This window comes from Periplaneta americana, chromosome 9 (assembly GCF_040183065.1).
Source record: "Periplaneta americana isolate PAMFEO1 chromosome 9, P.americana_PAMFEO1_priV1, whole genome shotgun sequence".
Taxonomy (NCBI): Eukaryota; Metazoa; Arthropoda; class Insecta; order Blattodea; family Blattidae; genus Periplaneta; species Periplaneta americana.
Window position 1 is genome coordinate 84,839,016 of NC_091125.1, and position 17,244 is coordinate 84,856,259.

Genomic DNA, 17,244 nt, shown 5'->3' on the forward strand with positions numbered 1-17,244 from the left:
CTCGGATAAAGCACTGCTAAAGATATTATCGCTCTTTAAACTCCATTATCCTCGACTTGTTCCAAGTCGCGAGCCTAGAATCCAACGAGCAGCATGGTAAACGTCAGATCATCGAGTACTGTTGAGTAACTTCAGAAAAAATAGACTTCGACAGAAATTACACTTACATATTGGATTATAAATTGTTAAAGAAATTAAGAATGCATGCTGTTATACATTTATTTTATCAAGGAAAATACAAGATTGAAATAAGAGAGTTATATTTCAAGAAAGAGGAACAACGTAATTTCATGTGTTTCAATTGCGGAATGTGTAGGTATCAGTAGGAAAACCATCCTCTCAAGCACTGCACAGTAATATACAGTACAGTATACTCGTAGTTGCCATAGGAATTAAGTTACCAATCGCACTTCTCTTGTTCTTGGTTCCAGCGAAGTCCTGCGGGACAAATCTTGCAATAGGCAATTCCGTGACTACAGTGGTAAAACCAGTGACTGTCACTGGGGTGCGGGAAGTACACAGAGACATCGGGGTCAGTGATAGGGCAGACAGGAACCTCCGCATCTGGACACTTCTCTGCTGGAGCTTCTGTAGTGACCTTTCCGCCGCTCGCCGAACATCCTGCGTTCTCGGGATAGTCGCAAACGTTGATTGAAGGGTTGAAGTGAAGGCCTGCAGGGCAATTCTGGTGGTACGGCACTCCATGGCTGCACTGGTAGAAAGCGCCGCAGTTGTAGGGATCTGGGAAATAAACGTTGTAAGGGGGCTGCGGCACTGGACAACTTCCGGATGGAGGGTTCTCATTCCCATTGTTGTTTCCGTCACCGTCGTTACCGTTTCCGTCGCCGTCGTTACCGTTTCCATCACTTGGTTTGCAGCCGGCATGCCATGGCCAGTCACAGGTGTTGAGAGTTGGGTTCCAATGCAGTCCTGAAGGACAGGCCTTACAGTATGCTACTCCGTTACTGCAGTGGAAGAACCAATGGCAGTCGCTAGGATGAGGGAAGAACACGGAGTAAGTGGGGTCTTCGGCAGGGCACTGGGGTGGCGTGGCGGTGGGACAGCTATCGTCTTCGCCACCCTCGCACACGTTGGGTTCTTCTGTGGAAGGAGAACAGTCGGCACGCCAAGGCCAGTCACACGTGTCCAGCTTGGCGTTCCAGTGCAGACCACTGGGACAGAGTTGCACCAGCGCAGAACCGTGGTCACAGCGATAGAACTCGGTGCAATTGTTCTCATGTGGGAAGAACACCACGTGGTCCACTGGATCGGGATCCGGGCATGTCACGTAGTTGGGAACGCAAGTCGCATCCTTGAGAAGCAGCGTTAGCAGCAAGGCGAATGCAAAACAGTATCCTGAAAATATGGCATGCGAAATATCTATAACCACATTGATATTAAATGGACATCATTCTGTAGCCGAACCTCAGATATTAAAGTTAAGAAAAATGCAGTAAATCTTTATCTTAACAGTAAATAGTTTTTCAAAATTGCTTTGTGTATCAAACGTATTCATAAAGTCATTTCAATTTTGCAAATGAAAGTGAATTCGAAATCAGAATGAATGATGAAATGAAACATGGTTATTTTAGTTTTTATAAATTTGTAGGTTGATCCTTTTCTGTAAAATATAATCTTGGGTATTGTTAACAGCCAGAAAGGTACCGGCGTAGCTCTGTCAGCTGGGACGCTTGCCTGCCTATCCGGAGTTGTGCTCGGACGTGGATTCGATTCCCTCTTGAGCTGATTAGCTGATTAGGGTTTTCCGAGGTTTTCCCAACCGTAAAGCAAACATCAGGTAATCTATGGTGAATTCTCGGCCTCATCTCGCCAAATACCGTCTCGCTATCATCAATCTCATCAATGCTAAATGACCTAGTAGTTGATACAGCGTCATTAAATAAGACACTAAAAAGAATAAAGAAACAAGCAATATAAAAAAATGAAACATAACGGTCAGGAGAAGGAAAAATCAAGACATTGATTTTTAGATTAATCGGAGAAACGAGTTAGGTTTGCCCTGCACTCTGTAGTCTCAATGAGCTCTTTGTGCTTATTTAATTTAAAATCCGATGATACCTAATACTATAAGAACCTCATTTACTTCTTAAAATTTAAACGATATTCTCCAAGTAAGTTACATGAAATTCATAACTGTGCTATTAATAAATTTTAATATTTGTCCATTTCCAACATTAGAGAATATTGAAATCTGATAGATTTAGAGATAATGATAAACGAAAAGAAATTTTGACAATAAGTTATTAAAACTCTAACTTAGTATGGAGCCATGTCATTTAGCCATAAGTCAATTTTCTGCGTTTAGTAACTCTTTTACATCGACTTTCTAACTTAGTTCATTCCCGAATAGAACCAATGTTACAATATTTATTGCTTTTAAAACTCATCGTCTTCGTCTGGCTTTCATCCCGCGAATACAGAATATAATGGCAAGCATGATAACCAGTCCGTCACCGACAAAATAAAACAGATATTCATTTCCCAAAGCAAGAATTCCTTTGGAACAATTACAGCTGTTCAACAACCATGAACGTCGTTCTGTGTACGAAAGTTTATATAAAATGAAGTGCCATGAAGTACATTAAAATGAAGGCATACAATGGAAATTATAGAATTATGGTTCGGTTATATTCTGTTACTGTATCCTTTCACCTACGATGGAGGTGAGAGAAAATTAATTTACACTACGATCATAGTTGAGCTCTTAGGTTCACTATTCTTGAGAGGGAGAAATGGGATGAGTGTATTCCTATAAGTTAGATTAAGTAGTAGCCCTAGAGTTATCGCCCATGGAGTTTCATAACGACCATCAATGACTGCTAACTCATTACACATACGTGCACTAGCATCGTTTGGAAAAGTACATGACATCTGGCTGTTTATTTTTATTCGGCTTCACCGTACTTCATATTCCACTCTGTATCATATTTTTTACATGAAATTAAGTAATATGCAATGAGGAATGTTGTAAAATGAATTGTAGAATGCTGGCGGAATGAATTTGACGAAATGATAAAATGTTAAAAACCCGAAAAGAGTCCTCAACCTCCCATCTTGTCCACTACAAGTAATGTTCCAATCATCGCAACGCAATGCCGGGAATAGCACTTGCGGTCACCCGATTACCCGATCTCTAACAGTGATCTACCTGAGGGTGCGTCCATAGTAATTATGGAAATATGCAGTTTTTCCTCACAAGTGCATTGCGAGTTGATGATTGATAAGTAAAGCTGTGACATCAGTATAATTTGCTACTCACCTTCCATGTTTGAAGGAAGCTCCTGATTTCTTGGAGGCTAGAAGGAAGACCTGGTGCGACTTGTAATGTCAACAGTTCCCCACGTCTTTTATAAGAACTCTCTCGACGCTTGCAACACTCGATATCTTACTCGGAATTACTCATCTTGGAAGTGAGTCTTACGTTTAAGATAATTCTTAATTGCAAGCGTTTAAACGTAAGTGCATTAATTGAAATGCGTAACATAAGAGGCGGTATTGATTGATCTTCTAGTTTTGTACATTAGGAATCCACAACGCCTAGGATCAGAGATCACATTTGAGTCTCATAGCAACATAGTACAGACCTATTGGTGGTTTCATATGTCTTAGGATAAAGCTGTGTGTTCATTCTTGGTTAGAATTCCCAAACAGACACTTGTTGCTAGGGAAACCATTCTTCGTAACACAAAACTATACTGAAATAGACCCATTACAGCGCACTTATTATTACTTAGTTACCATTACAGTGCAGTTAATAGCAATATATATAGTAAAACTAGTACTGTAGTAGTAGTAGTAGTAGTAGTAGTAGTAGTAGGAGGAGGAGGAGGAGGATAAATTGCAAGCCTGCCCTCCCAATTTCAATGAACTTCATGCTCAAACATTTTAAGAAGAAGAAAAAACAGAATAAAATGATGATGGCGGTGATGATGATGAGATGATCATCATCATCATTATGATGACGGTGGTGGTGGTGTAGTGGTAGGAAGATAAAGTTGGCAAATGAATGGTTGCCCAGAACAAGGTTGTAACTAGCAAGTGTCCTTTCTTGGTTAATCAAGATTAATGATTTAGAAAGTACTTATTTCATTATTACTTATTTGAGTGCACCCACTAGGATAAAGTGAAGTGTAATCATCCCCTAGTGATTTTATGAGATGTGTGATGGACAGAAGTGTACCGGTAGTTAAATTTTCTCTCCGAAGTTCATTCTATAATTGAATGGTCGGTCAGAATAAGGTTGTAACCACCATATTTTTAATGTTTTGAGTTAATGAAGGAATCAGGTTGTTTGAGAAGCTCTTTATATGTTGGCGTCTGTGTTTTGTCACTAGGGGATGATTACACTTCACTTTATCCTAGTGGGTGCACTCAAATAAGTAATAATGAAATAAGTACTTTCTAAATCATTAATCTTGATTAACGAAGAAAGGACACTTGCTAGTTACAACCTTGTTCTGGGCAACCATTCATTTGCCAACTTTATCTTCCTACCACTACACCACCACCACCACCACCACCACCACCACCACCACCACTACCACCACCACCACCACCACCATCACCACCACCGTCATAATGATCCTGATGATGATCATCATCTCATCATCATCATCATCATCATCATCGCCGTCATCATTTTATTGTTTTTTCTTCTTCTTAAAATGTTTGAGCATGAAGTTAATTGAAATTGGGAGAGCAGGCTTGCAATTTATCCTCCTCCTCCTCCTCCTCCTCCTCCTCCTCCTCCTCCTCCTACTACTACTACTACTACTACTACTACTACTACTACTACTACTACTACTACAGTACTAGTTTTACTATATGTATTGCTATTAACTGCACTGTAATGGTAACTAAGTAATAATAAGTGCGCTGTAATGGGTCTATTTCAGTATAGTTTTGTGTTACGAAGAATGGTTTCCCTAGCAACAAGTGTCTGTTTGGGAATTCTAACTTTCAAGGCCTAACAACAATAGCTGTAAATACAGCAAAAAACAAAATCGTGCAAAAAGTGTCTTTTTAAAGCCTATAGGCCTATTTCAATTTTTAGAGCATATTTCAATAGTTTTTACCATATAGTTGCATGCATGTTTTCAAATTTTTTAGTGCGTGAAGTCCCATGGTCTAGTACAGCCGTGGCGAAAATGTGACTCGCGAGCACATTGTGGCTCGCAATGATAGCTATGCATTTCTCTTGCTTCCTACCTCCTCCAACCCTCATCCTCTCACTCACTGGAGTCAAACTCCGTTCCATATGTATTTGTCTCTGACCTGCGAATGGCGTATCGTTGCAATGTCTCTCTCGAAACCATGTAGGCCTACCGCTACAAAAACGGAAGTTTCGAGTAGGATGGGAGGACGCATTTTTTGCTGCCAATATGATGAGAATATTAAAAATATGATTTCTTCACCAGTATTACGAGGAAAATGGTTGTATAACATAAAACGGCATGTCACTCATGAAACATTAAAAGGTTAAGTATTATTATTATTATTATTATTATTATTATTATTATTATTATTATTATTATTATTATCACTGTACGTAGATCCTTTTTCAGCAGATGTACGAATAATGCGGTTGGATCTTCAATTTAAACTCGCAGATTTACAATGTGATGTTAAATAAAGCTAGATGTAAGGACTTTACAAATGAAGAGTCCACTACAAGAATGATGGATGTCATTTGGAATACATTTTGCAGGAGAAGCAATTGAAAGTTTGAAATGCTTAGCGCTCAAAGCTTAACTGAGATTTTCCGATCATTACTGGACAATGACTATCAGTGTTAATGCCATATAACTCTCTGTACATTCTATATGTCTTAAGCTATGCATTGACGGTCTTGGTTCATTTTCGACAAGAATGTGACATCTATCATTCTTGCAGTGAACTCTTCAAATATTGAACTTCTCAAATCTTTGTCAAAAAATAAATAACCGAATCTTCGTTCTTTCGGTTGCTCTGTCGAAGCCATGTTCGCTACAACTTACGTTTGTGAAAAAATATTTTCAACAATGAAAATAGTAAAAACCAAATTTAGATCACAACTGACAGACAAATACCTTCGTGATCAACTACGACTGGTAGTAAGTGACATAATTCCTGATTTTGAAACTCTATCGGAGAGACATTCTGAAGACAGTTAATTTTTGGTTGTGATATTGTATCTTATGTTTTTCTTATTCATTTATTTCTTCGTTACACGTAGTGAACATTAGTTTGTAACCTTGTACTGTATAAAATTATATTTAAGTGCTTGACATAAGGAAAATGAAAATCCGTTAATAAGTTAGACAGTTGCTTCACTTCCTCTTCGGGTGACGCCTCCCTCCATAGGTGCTATGCACGTTGCAGGTTACACAGTAGCTCGGCGCACGATCACATTTTCCCCACGGCTGGTCTAGTAATAACAGTCATTATCGCCGTAGTCGTCGTCGTCCTCTTCATCATCATCATCATCATCATCATCATCATCATCATCATCATCATCTAACATCTAAATTTAATGGTAAACCAGCAGACATGCTACCTTTCAAAGCGATATGTGGATCGCCTTATTTCTCACCGCTCCCAGTCATACAATTCTTCGTACATCCTTTGTATTTAAAAATGTTCCGGATGTCCCTTTGCAACCATTCAATACTGTTAATTTAGCAATTTATTTCTGTAATAGTCTACTTTTTATTTAAACTAAATGTTTTAGTTGACTTTTTATATATTCTCTTAATGTATCTTGTTTTTTTAACCTCTAGCCATTGAATTAAAATTTACTTTTTTCAGTAATCTACATACATTATTTAGCTATCATATTAAAAACCGCTGGAAAATTAAAAAAGTCTTAGTTCATCCAAAAGTCAGTAGCTTTCTCTGAAGAAACTTCAGTAACATAGTCGAAAGTAAACAGACGATTTTTGCTAAGAAAAAAAAAATGTCCGCATAGCATATTTGCTCCAATACTCTGATTTTATATCTTTATCAATTGTAAAGTTTTATCTGTAGGATTTTCTAGTTTGGTTTTTTATTAAGGTGGCGTTAACATACATGTAGGCAAGAAATTTAATTTTTTTTATATATGATTCTGGTCACCAATACATTGTTAAATAATGTACAAGTTGTTTTATTGTGATATCTTCATTAGTTATAGCCCATTGAATTTGACATTTCCAAGTGACTACATCATTCTTCATACTTAATTTCCCGATAATTACGTTTTTCTTTATAAAAGGTGCATTTTCTAAGGAAATACTGCATGGAATTGCATGAATTTTTTGTGCTTAGGTTTCATTTTGTAACAAAATAATCTGCCGTCAGTGAGGGTGACCGTGAAGATCCAGAATAAAAGCACTGTAGAATAATTTGAAATACAAAAATGATTAAATACAGGAATTGTTAAGTAAAAAAATCCAGAGAAATGCAAACTCAATAGAATCATGAATAGCCAAAATATAAATGGTAATGGAGTGGGAAAGGAACTGGCCACCCTACCACATTATCTCCTGGCCTAGTTGTCTTATGAGTGATGTCTTGTTTGTGTTACTTGTGGAGTACAGACCTGTCTTCGGACAGTTGACTAAATAACAAACAACATATTTCCTCCTTATTGAAATTCTCTAAAAACATGTCACACTTGAGTATAAGTTACTTATAAACAAGTGGAGTTAGAAATGATAATAATAATAATAATAATAATAATAATAATAATAATAATAATAATAATAATAATACTGTAGTTTATTCTACTTCATATAAAAATATAATTTGTTATAGTATTGCCTTTGGTTTAAACTGTATTTACGTAAAGTTTATTTTTTGGTCCTACAGAATTTATCTGTTATGGTATGAATGGTAATTGGAGGAGAAAAAATTCGCTCCGGTTCGGGGATTCGATCCGGTGCTGTGGGTTGAGCATCGGCGTAGCTCAGAGGTTAGAGCGCTTGGTACGTAGAACCAAGGATCCGGTTTCGTTCCCCGGCCTCGGAGCGAATTTTTCTCCTCTAATAACCATTAAACTGTATTACCATTGTGTACTTAAACAACTAAACAATTTAATTTGAGTAAATGCATTTTAATGGGATGCGCGGTAGCATCGCGGTTAAGACGCAACGCTGCAAGCCGGAAGGTCGTGGGTTAGATTACCATGGGTCATGGATTTTTCCATTGATTTAATCCTCCCAGTTGCACTAAGATCCTGAGGTCTACTCAGCCTCTGACAAAAATGAGTACCAGGGGTATATCCTTGTGAGTAACGACGGCAGACACGTAGGACTGACATCCCTACTGCCATTAAATGCCGATTGTCTGTAAAGGTGGGGGCCTTAATCTCTCGCCACCCTCCGGGCCGATTTGGCCTGTCATGGAGTTTTATTTATTTTTATTTATTTATTTAACTAGCTAGCTAGCTAGCTAGTGAGTACGAATTAAAATTCATTAATAAAAAAGAAAAACTATTTTGAGAGTTTCTTATAATATTTTAATTGCCTAGTTTATTATTTTGTCCCGCGCCGTGGCGTCGTAGTCTAGGACATCCTGCCTGAGACTAGCGTTACGGAATGCACACTGGTTCGAGTCCTCATGAGGGAAGAAATTTTCTCATGAAATTTCGGCCAATGTATCGGACCGGTGCTAACCATACGATACCGCCATTCTGGCTGAATGATCGTCCACTTCTGCTTCGGCATGTGGACGTGAGGCCAGCAGCCGGCTGGTCGGTCTGGGCCTTTCATGGGCTGTAGTGCCACGCATTATTATTATTATTACTATTATTATTATTATTATTATTATTATTATTATTATTATTATTATTATTATTATTTCACGAAACCCATTTGGTTAAGTCGAAACTGGTCTCGGAATGCCGCGAATCCTTCATGATAGGCTACTGTTTGTCGTTTAGTGAACTGTCCGAAGACAGGTCTGAACCTCACAAGTGATACCAAAAAGGCATCACTTATGAGGCAACTACGCCAGGAGATAATTGGGTAGAGTGGCTTTTTCCTTTCGCTCCATGATACTGGATGAACATCATTCATTTCAACTGAAATAGGTGCCGGTAAATGTAGGGATTCAAGGTAATAAGAGAGCAAATGGGGCTGCCAAAGGAGGGGACTGAGATCTCATTCATAGGACGTCATCCTGTACCTGTACTATCTTCAAGGTTTCAAAATTTCGTCCACATGAGTTCCGTCCATTATTTTTTCGTCCACTTTTATTTTCGGTACACATTAATCTTTCCTCCATACTAAGTATATGTCCATGAATTATTTGCCCACTCCCTTCTCGTCCACCTAGCTATACAAGGCATTTCGAAAGTGATGGTCCATAATTTACAGTTGAAAAATACAAACTAACCTAAGCAAGAAAGCTCCAATACACATTGGTCTGCACATTAACCGTTGCTGAAATAATGCACGTTTTCTGTTGAGATTTCTCTCTGACTAATAGCATACGTTCAATTTGAAACCGCAATTTCTTAAGTGTCTTGACTTCAGAAGAGTAAATTAGGCTGTTTAACATGACTCCAAACACAGATATCTAGTATTTAAATCCGGTGACTTAAGAGGCCACGGTACAGGCCCTCCTCTATCTAAGGGAATATCGCATGAACAGTTAATTTGCGGACCAACATTTATTGGAGCTTTTTTTTTGCTTCTTCCAGTTTGTACTATTCATCTTTAAATTATTGATCATGAGTTTGAAACACCCTGTATATTTCGTCCAGAATTGTTCGTCCATAATATATCACGTCATAGCAAATAATAATAATAATAATAATAATAATAATAATAATAATAATAATAATAATAATTTATTTTATTATTCTTTTTAAGTACATTTTCTTGGTCACAAAGTTTGCCAATTTTTAGTATGTGCTCTTTCTTCTTTTGATTTTACTTACATACTTACAAATGGCTTTTAAGGAACCCGGAGGTTCATTGTCGCCCTCAAATAAGCCCGCCATCGGTCCCTATCCTGTGCAAGATTAATCCAGTCTCTATCTTCATATCCCACCTCCCTCAAATCCATTTAATATTATCCTCCGATCTACGTCTCGGCCTCCCCAAAGTTCTTATTCCCTCCCAACTAACACTCTATATGCATTTCTGGATTCGCCTATACGTGCTACACGTCCTGCCCATCTCAAACGTCTGGATTTAATATTCCTAATTATGTCAGGTGAAGAATATAATCCGTGCAGTTCTGCGTTGTGTAACTTTCTCCATTCTCCTGTAACTTCATCCCTCTTAGCTCCAAATATTTTCCTAAGAACCTTATTCTCAAACACCCTTAATCTCTGTTCCCCTCTCAAAGTGAGAGTCCAAGTTTCACAACCATACAGAACAACCGGTAATATAACTGTTTTATAAATTCTAATTTTCAGATTTTTTGACAGCAGACTAGATGACAAAAGCTTCTCAACCGAATAATAATACGCATTTCCCATATTTATTCTGCGTTTAATTTCGTCCCGAGTGTCATTTATATTTGAGGGGCTTAGAACAAAAAGCAGGTAAGTGACGGAAACCTAGTATTGAGGAAATTGCAGTTAAAGTTCTACATGCAATAGAATATTATACACTAGTTTGATGAAATGATGCCCATATAGCAGCACTCCACAGTGTGATCATTTACCTGATTTTATCCCAAAGAAACATCCTTTTGGGCTATCACAACACGCACTTACCTCATTTTTTTTTAATAATGTCACTTACCTGCTTTTTTGTTCTAAGCCCCTTATTTGTTACTGTTGCTCCAAAATATTTGAATTTTTCCACCTCTTCGAAGGATAAATCTCCAATTTTTATGTTTCCATTTCGTACAATATTCTGGTCACGAGACATAATCATATACTTTGTCTTTTCGGGATTTACTTCCAAACCTATCGCTTTACTTGCTTCAAGTAAAATTTCCGTGTTTTCCATAATCATTTGTGCACTTTCTCCTAACATATTCACATCATCCGCATAGACAAGAATAATCTACTGAATATAATTTAATTTTGTAAGTTATGATTCTCAAGTTCAGATCATTGCTGTTATGTTGACAATATGTTTGATATCTAGCAACAATCTGTTCTATTTACCGTTGCTTCAGGATGTACCTTTTAATAGGACATCGGATGTTTATATGTCCCGCAGATAACTACAATTTTTGCTTAGATTTCCGAATGATGTTTTTGAATGTGTTTCAAAACATCCGAATATTCGAATCATGTGTGCTAAAGTTTTCCTGAAAATGGCAGTGCTACCCTTCCACATAATTATTAGTGTACCGGTACTTTGCTATCTGCGTACCACTCCGTCATAGACATTCCAAAGTGCGGATGGAAATCTTGGAGGAATCCCTCTTCATATGCCTCTTGCTAGACAGCCTCTAACATATAGCTACTGTCTCGATCTATGGTAGGTCCAAAACATCTTTTATATTATCCAGTGGGGTAAGTGGATGGGTCAAAAGGCGACAAATGCCAGTGCGAATGATATCTTTTAGGAAAGGTTCTCAAAGTCCAAGATTTATTGTGTGACGGCAAATGTTCTAAAAAAATAGACATCTGTTTACTTTTGGAACGTAACTTTGTCAGCATTTGTTGCATTAATTTCAATTTCGAAGTCCACTAAGATGAATTGTAGAGTTAAATTGTAGATTATACCTTGTTCCTGAGTTTTCGAATGTTGTAATATACTTATAGGCTATATCGTCGTTGTTCCTGCAATAACTCCTATGTGCAAAATGTAAAATTTTTCAGTAGGAAGAAAAAACACATTTATTCATCCTATGGTGGAGACTGTGAATTCTTGCATTTTCGAAACAAAGAAATATAATTACATGTAGGAGATTTTATTATTTGCTGTATCACTATTTAAGTTATTTAATAGAGCAAAAATCTGAAAATCGATAAATATGTCACATAGGAGTTATTGCAGGAACAATGACGATATGCGAGTTATTTCTTTCTAACGGAAAGTGGACATATAAATGGGAAAATTTGCTTTCTGTCTTTGTTTGTGATGATTTTATTTTTTATAACATATTATGTCATGTAATAATTGGAGTTTCTGCTCTGTTGCAGCCCAGATTTCAAATAAATAAATGAATAAATAAATATAAATATATACATGGGGGGCCTATATGTTTCACACAATTTACACGATATATTACATATACATTATACGTGATGTCCCAAAAGTGCACCACAGGTTGGAGCACATTCACCGACCTGTTCCCGACTGTCAAAAGCCATTATAATTGAAGAGTCCACTGCAAGAATGATGGGTTCATTTGGAGTACAATTTGCAGGAGAAGCAATTGAAAGTTTGAAACGCTTAGCGCTCAAAGCTTAACTGTGATTTTCCGATCATTACTCGACAATGACTATCAGTTTTAATGCCATATAACTCTGTATGTACATTCTATAGGGCCTATATCTTAAGCTATGCATTGACAGTCTTGGTTCATTTTCGACAAGAAAGTGACATCCATCATTCTTGCACTGGACTCTTCAATTATTTGAGCACATTATGTGATATTTTTATTGTTAACTGATATTCTCTATGTATGAGGACTTTTGGGACACTCTGTATATTATACAATATAGTGACATATTGGTAAATAGATAGATATACTTTTCATCGCTTATTTATTAATTTGTTTAGAAATTTAATTTATACATGCTTTGTTCTATCCAGCAAATTCAGTTCTGCAATAACAGTATATTCCAACAAAAGAAAACGATGAAATTGTACCTGTCTCATGTTAAAATGAGTTCTTAAGTTCGTGGTGATATTCAATTAGGTCGTCATATGGATATCATTACCAGTCGCACTTCTCTTGTTCCTGGTTCCAACGAAGTCCTGCGGGACAGAGCTTGCAATATGCATTTCCGTGACTGCAATGGTAGAACCAGTGACTGTCACTGGGGTGCGGGAAGTACACAGAGACGTCGGGGTCAGTGATAGGGCAGACAGGAACCTCCGCATCTGGACACTTCTCTGCTGGAGTTTCTGTAGTGACCTTTCCGCCGCTCGCCGAACACCCTGCGTTCTCGGGATAGTCGCAAACGTTAATTAAAGGGTTAAAGTGAAGGCCTGCGGGGCAATTCTGGTGGTACGGCACTCCATGGCTGCACTGGTAGAAAGCACCGCAGTTGTAGGGGTCTGGGAAATAAATATTGTAAGGAGGCTGCGGCACTGGACAACTTCCGGATGGAGAGATATCGTTTCCATTGTTTCCGTTACCATCGTTACCGTTTCCGTCGCCGTCGTTACCGTTTCCGTTCCCGTCGTTACCGTTTCCGTCGCCGTCGTTACCGTTTCCATCACTTGGTTTGCAGCCGGCATGCCATGGCCAGTCGCAGGTGTTGAGAGTTGGATTCCAATGCAGTCCTGAAGGACATACCTTGCAGTATGCTACTCCGTTACTGCAGTGGAAGAACCAATGGCAGTCGCTAGGATGAGGGAAGAACACGGAGTAAGTGGGGTCTTCGGCAGGACACTGGGGTAGCGTGGCGGTGGGGCAGCTGTCGTCTTCGCCACCCTCGCATACGTTGGGTTCTTCTGTGGAAGGAGAACAACCAGCGCGCCAAGGCCAGTCACACGTGTCCAGCTTGGCGTTCCAATGCAGACCACTGGGACAGACTTGAACCAGCGCAGAACCGTGGTCGCAGCGATAGAACTCGGTGCATTTGGTCTCATGCGGAAAGAACACCACGTGATCCAGTGGGTCAGGGTCCGGGCATGTCACGTAGTTGGGGACGCAAGTCGCATCCTTGAGAAGCAGCGTTAGCAGCAAGGCGAATGCAAAACAGTACCCTGAAAATGAGACATGCCAAATAACTATAGCAATATTAATATTAATGCTTCGTCCTCGGTTGCCTAGCCGTAATCATGCTGGTACTGGATCCGAGATTCGCGGTTTCAAATCTTGCCGAAGAGTTGGTTTTTAAAGAGTGATAAAATTCTACGGGAGGGAAGTAAAGCTGGGAGGCTCTTGTATTAAATTCACTGCACGTAAAATAGTGCCGTCTCTGATAGATTGTTCTAGGCAAATCTCGCCGACCATTTCTCGCCGCATTAAATTTCGAAGCTGAATAACCCCTGCATTTCTAAGAATGGCTGGATAAAATATTACCACTAGTAATATTATAATGGTATCATTTTCTATAAAGAAATTCCCAGATATTAAAACTGAAACAGACCAATTTAAATGTTAGTGAAGAAAAATGAATTGAAATTGAGGATGAATGATGCAGGGGAACATAGTTGCATACTTGGCTCAATTTTCTTAGCATTGTGTGTGTATTATGTTCTGCAAAATGTGATGTAAGTTAATATTATGGGGTGGCAGATGTAGATTGGTAGATTAGACATAGCTATCAACACTTCAACAGTTAGTTCCAATGGACTCATTGTGCGTACGTCTTGCAAACCCATATACCTAACACTTTTAAGAGACTTCCCTTTCTATAGCAAGTTCAAATGACCTTGCAAAATTTTTCGTATTATCCGTATTACTTTTTGTATACTAGGAATTTATTTCTATATTTCTCTGATTAGAGTATCAGGGATTATTGAAACACAGAATCTTCAAAAACATCATTGGTCACAGAATAAGGCTTGGGCAGGGAAATTACGTTTGTGGCTTTATTTCTGTTAACTTCCCTTCCGAATAAATCCATACTAAAGATATATATCCCTCTCAAATATTATCGTTCTCTTCTAGCTTTAAAGTCGTGAATCTCGTATAATGGCAAGCATTGTAACCAGTGTATCAGCGAGGAATCATAATCGATATGTAGTTGTCAGGATAACTATTCATTTCGAACGATCTAAGCTATTCAGTAAACATGACGATCGTTCAATGTACTGTTCTCGTAAAATGGAGAGATAAGAAACGAATTAAAATTGAATACTGGAATGATAAAATGTTATAAAAGTTTCGCCATATTCAAGGAAGGTAAAAAATCAACATATAATCATGACTGATCACTTATTAGGTAATAAATTATTTGAATTTATCAGTTATTCTTATCTTTATTTTGCCGAGAATGGGTGTGACTTCCAGTTTGTATAGAATTTCGTCATTTTGAATATAATGAAATGCATTCAGGTGTTTTAAGAATTCTCATCTAATTTTGGAGAGCTTTGTTCTAGAAGGGTATATGGTTTGCTTCCATACAGTAGTGTTACTGAGAAACGTCAAACCGTTGTAATACTTACTTACAAATGGCATTTAAGAAATTCGGAGGTTCATTGCCGCCCCCACATAAGCCCACCATCGGTCCCTATCCTGAGCAAGATTATTCCAGTCTCTACCATCATATCCCACATCACTCAAATTCATTTTAATATTATCCTCCAATCTACGTCTCTGCCTCCCCAAAGGTTTTTTCTCTCCCATCTAACACTCTATATACATTTCTAGATTCACCCATACGTGCTACTTACCCTGCCCATCTCAAACGAATGGATTTAATGTTCCTAATTATGTTAAATGAAGAGTACAATGCGTGCAGTTGTGCGTTGTGTAACTTTCTCCATTCCCCTATAACTTCATCCCAAATATTTTCCTAAGCACCTTATTCTCGAATAGCCTTAATCTCTGTTCCTCTCTAAAAGTCAGGATCCAAGTTCCACAACCATACAGAAAAACCGGTAATGTAATATTATTGTTTTATATGTTGTAATACTTGTACTTAAATTTAAGCCTTGTCTTAGTCGTGTGATTTTTGGAACTTGGTTAGGCTTAAGAATTCGATGAAGCTTTCTTAATTGTTGAAATTTAATTATCTTTACCTGAATATTATTTCTTTTTCACAAAATGCGACATAAAATACACCAGTATTGGTACCGAACTATGAATTTTTGAGGGAAATAAACGTAGAATAATTTCGTTATGAAAATGCCTGAAATATACTATTTAGCTCTTGTTTTTCAACTTTATTAAATTATAGAATTACGACATATTCTCTTATATTTCTTTAGCCCTATATTATCTATAATGGGGGCTGTCGGAATTTAATCTGTATTACGACCATAGTTTATCTTTTCTGCTTCAGAAATCCAGGTAATTATGAGATGGGATGAGTGAATTCCTTGGAGCGAATTTTCAGCACCGGACATATCGCTGCTCTGACATGATAGACTATACACAGACCATCTTCGTATAGGCCTACAAGGTGACCGCGCCAACTGGACGCCAACGATTAGTGTTTTCACAAACCAGCGGACGTCGCTAACAGAACACCCCGTGAAAACTGTACTTCTTCAAGATCTATCAACCGAGAAAGTTGTCTTTGGCACCATCACCGAAGTTCGTATGCCATCCTGTGCAGTGGTTTATGTTGGAATTAAATGAAGTGCAATGAGGAGTAAGATAATGTGAAATGGAAAGTGCTGATGGAGTGGAATTAATAAACTGGAGAACCACGAAAAGAGTCCTCATCGTATGATCTTGTTGTTCTCTAGAAGTTATGTTTCAGTGAATGCTAGGGATCGAACCTGAGTTCGTGAAATTATATTCCATGTTGTAGCACTGAGCTACTTGAATGGAATTTTATTACTGTTGCTTTCATGCTGGAAATATGCAGTGTTTCGTTACAAATGTATTCGAATAAAATTTATGATGCCAGTGATTTGCTACTCACCTTCCATATTTTTTAAAAAGAAGCTCCTGGGTTATTGGAGGCCTAGAAAGAAATTCAGGTACCACTGTGTAAAGTGAAGCATTACACAGGCCTTATATACTAACTTTGTCACCGCCTGCAAAACTTCATATCTCAAGCGGAATAATTACTCATCTTGAAAGTGCCTTACGTTTAAAAGATAATTCACAATCGGAAACTTTTGAACAAAATATATTGTAAGAAATGTATAGTCTGGAGGCGTAATTGATTGATCATCCTGTTATTGATATTAGAGTCCACAATACTTAAAACGAGAGTTCAGATTTCAGTTTCATAGCGAAGTACCGAACGATTGATGAATTCGTACTGTTTAGAATCAAGCTGTTCATTTTAGAAGTAGATTATGTGATGTATGTGAAGAGGAAATGTCTGCTTAAGTTCCTTCCTGAAGCTCATTCAGTTAGGGCAGTCGTACCCAATCACCCAATTTTTTAACTTCGTGCATGGAATGAAAATTTCGTACCATGGATGGTGATGATTGGTAACGATTCATTATATTGGCAAATTCCCCAGATTACTGACGTAGATTATCGTGAATT

At 37.9% G+C, this 17,244-nt stretch overlaps 1 protein-coding gene across 1 annotated transcript; it reads right to left on the reverse strand.

The window, feature by feature from the left end:
* Positions 1-203: 203 nt before the first annotated feature.
* Positions 204-16,816, reverse strand: LOC138705599 (chondroitin proteoglycan 2-like). Its single transcript, XM_069834200.1, has 5 exons — positions 16,667-16,816; positions 12,838-13,832; positions 4,516-4,605; positions 3,281-3,317; positions 204-1,356 (listed from the first exon to the last, which is right to left on the reverse strand). Exons 1-5 carry the CDS (start codon positions 16,671-16,673, stop codon positions 398-400), a joined length of 2,088 nt encoding a protein of 695 aa, XP_069690301.1. The 5' UTR covers positions 16,674-16,816; the 3' UTR covers positions 204-397.
* Between the last annotated feature and the right edge of the window lie 428 nt (positions 16,817-17,244).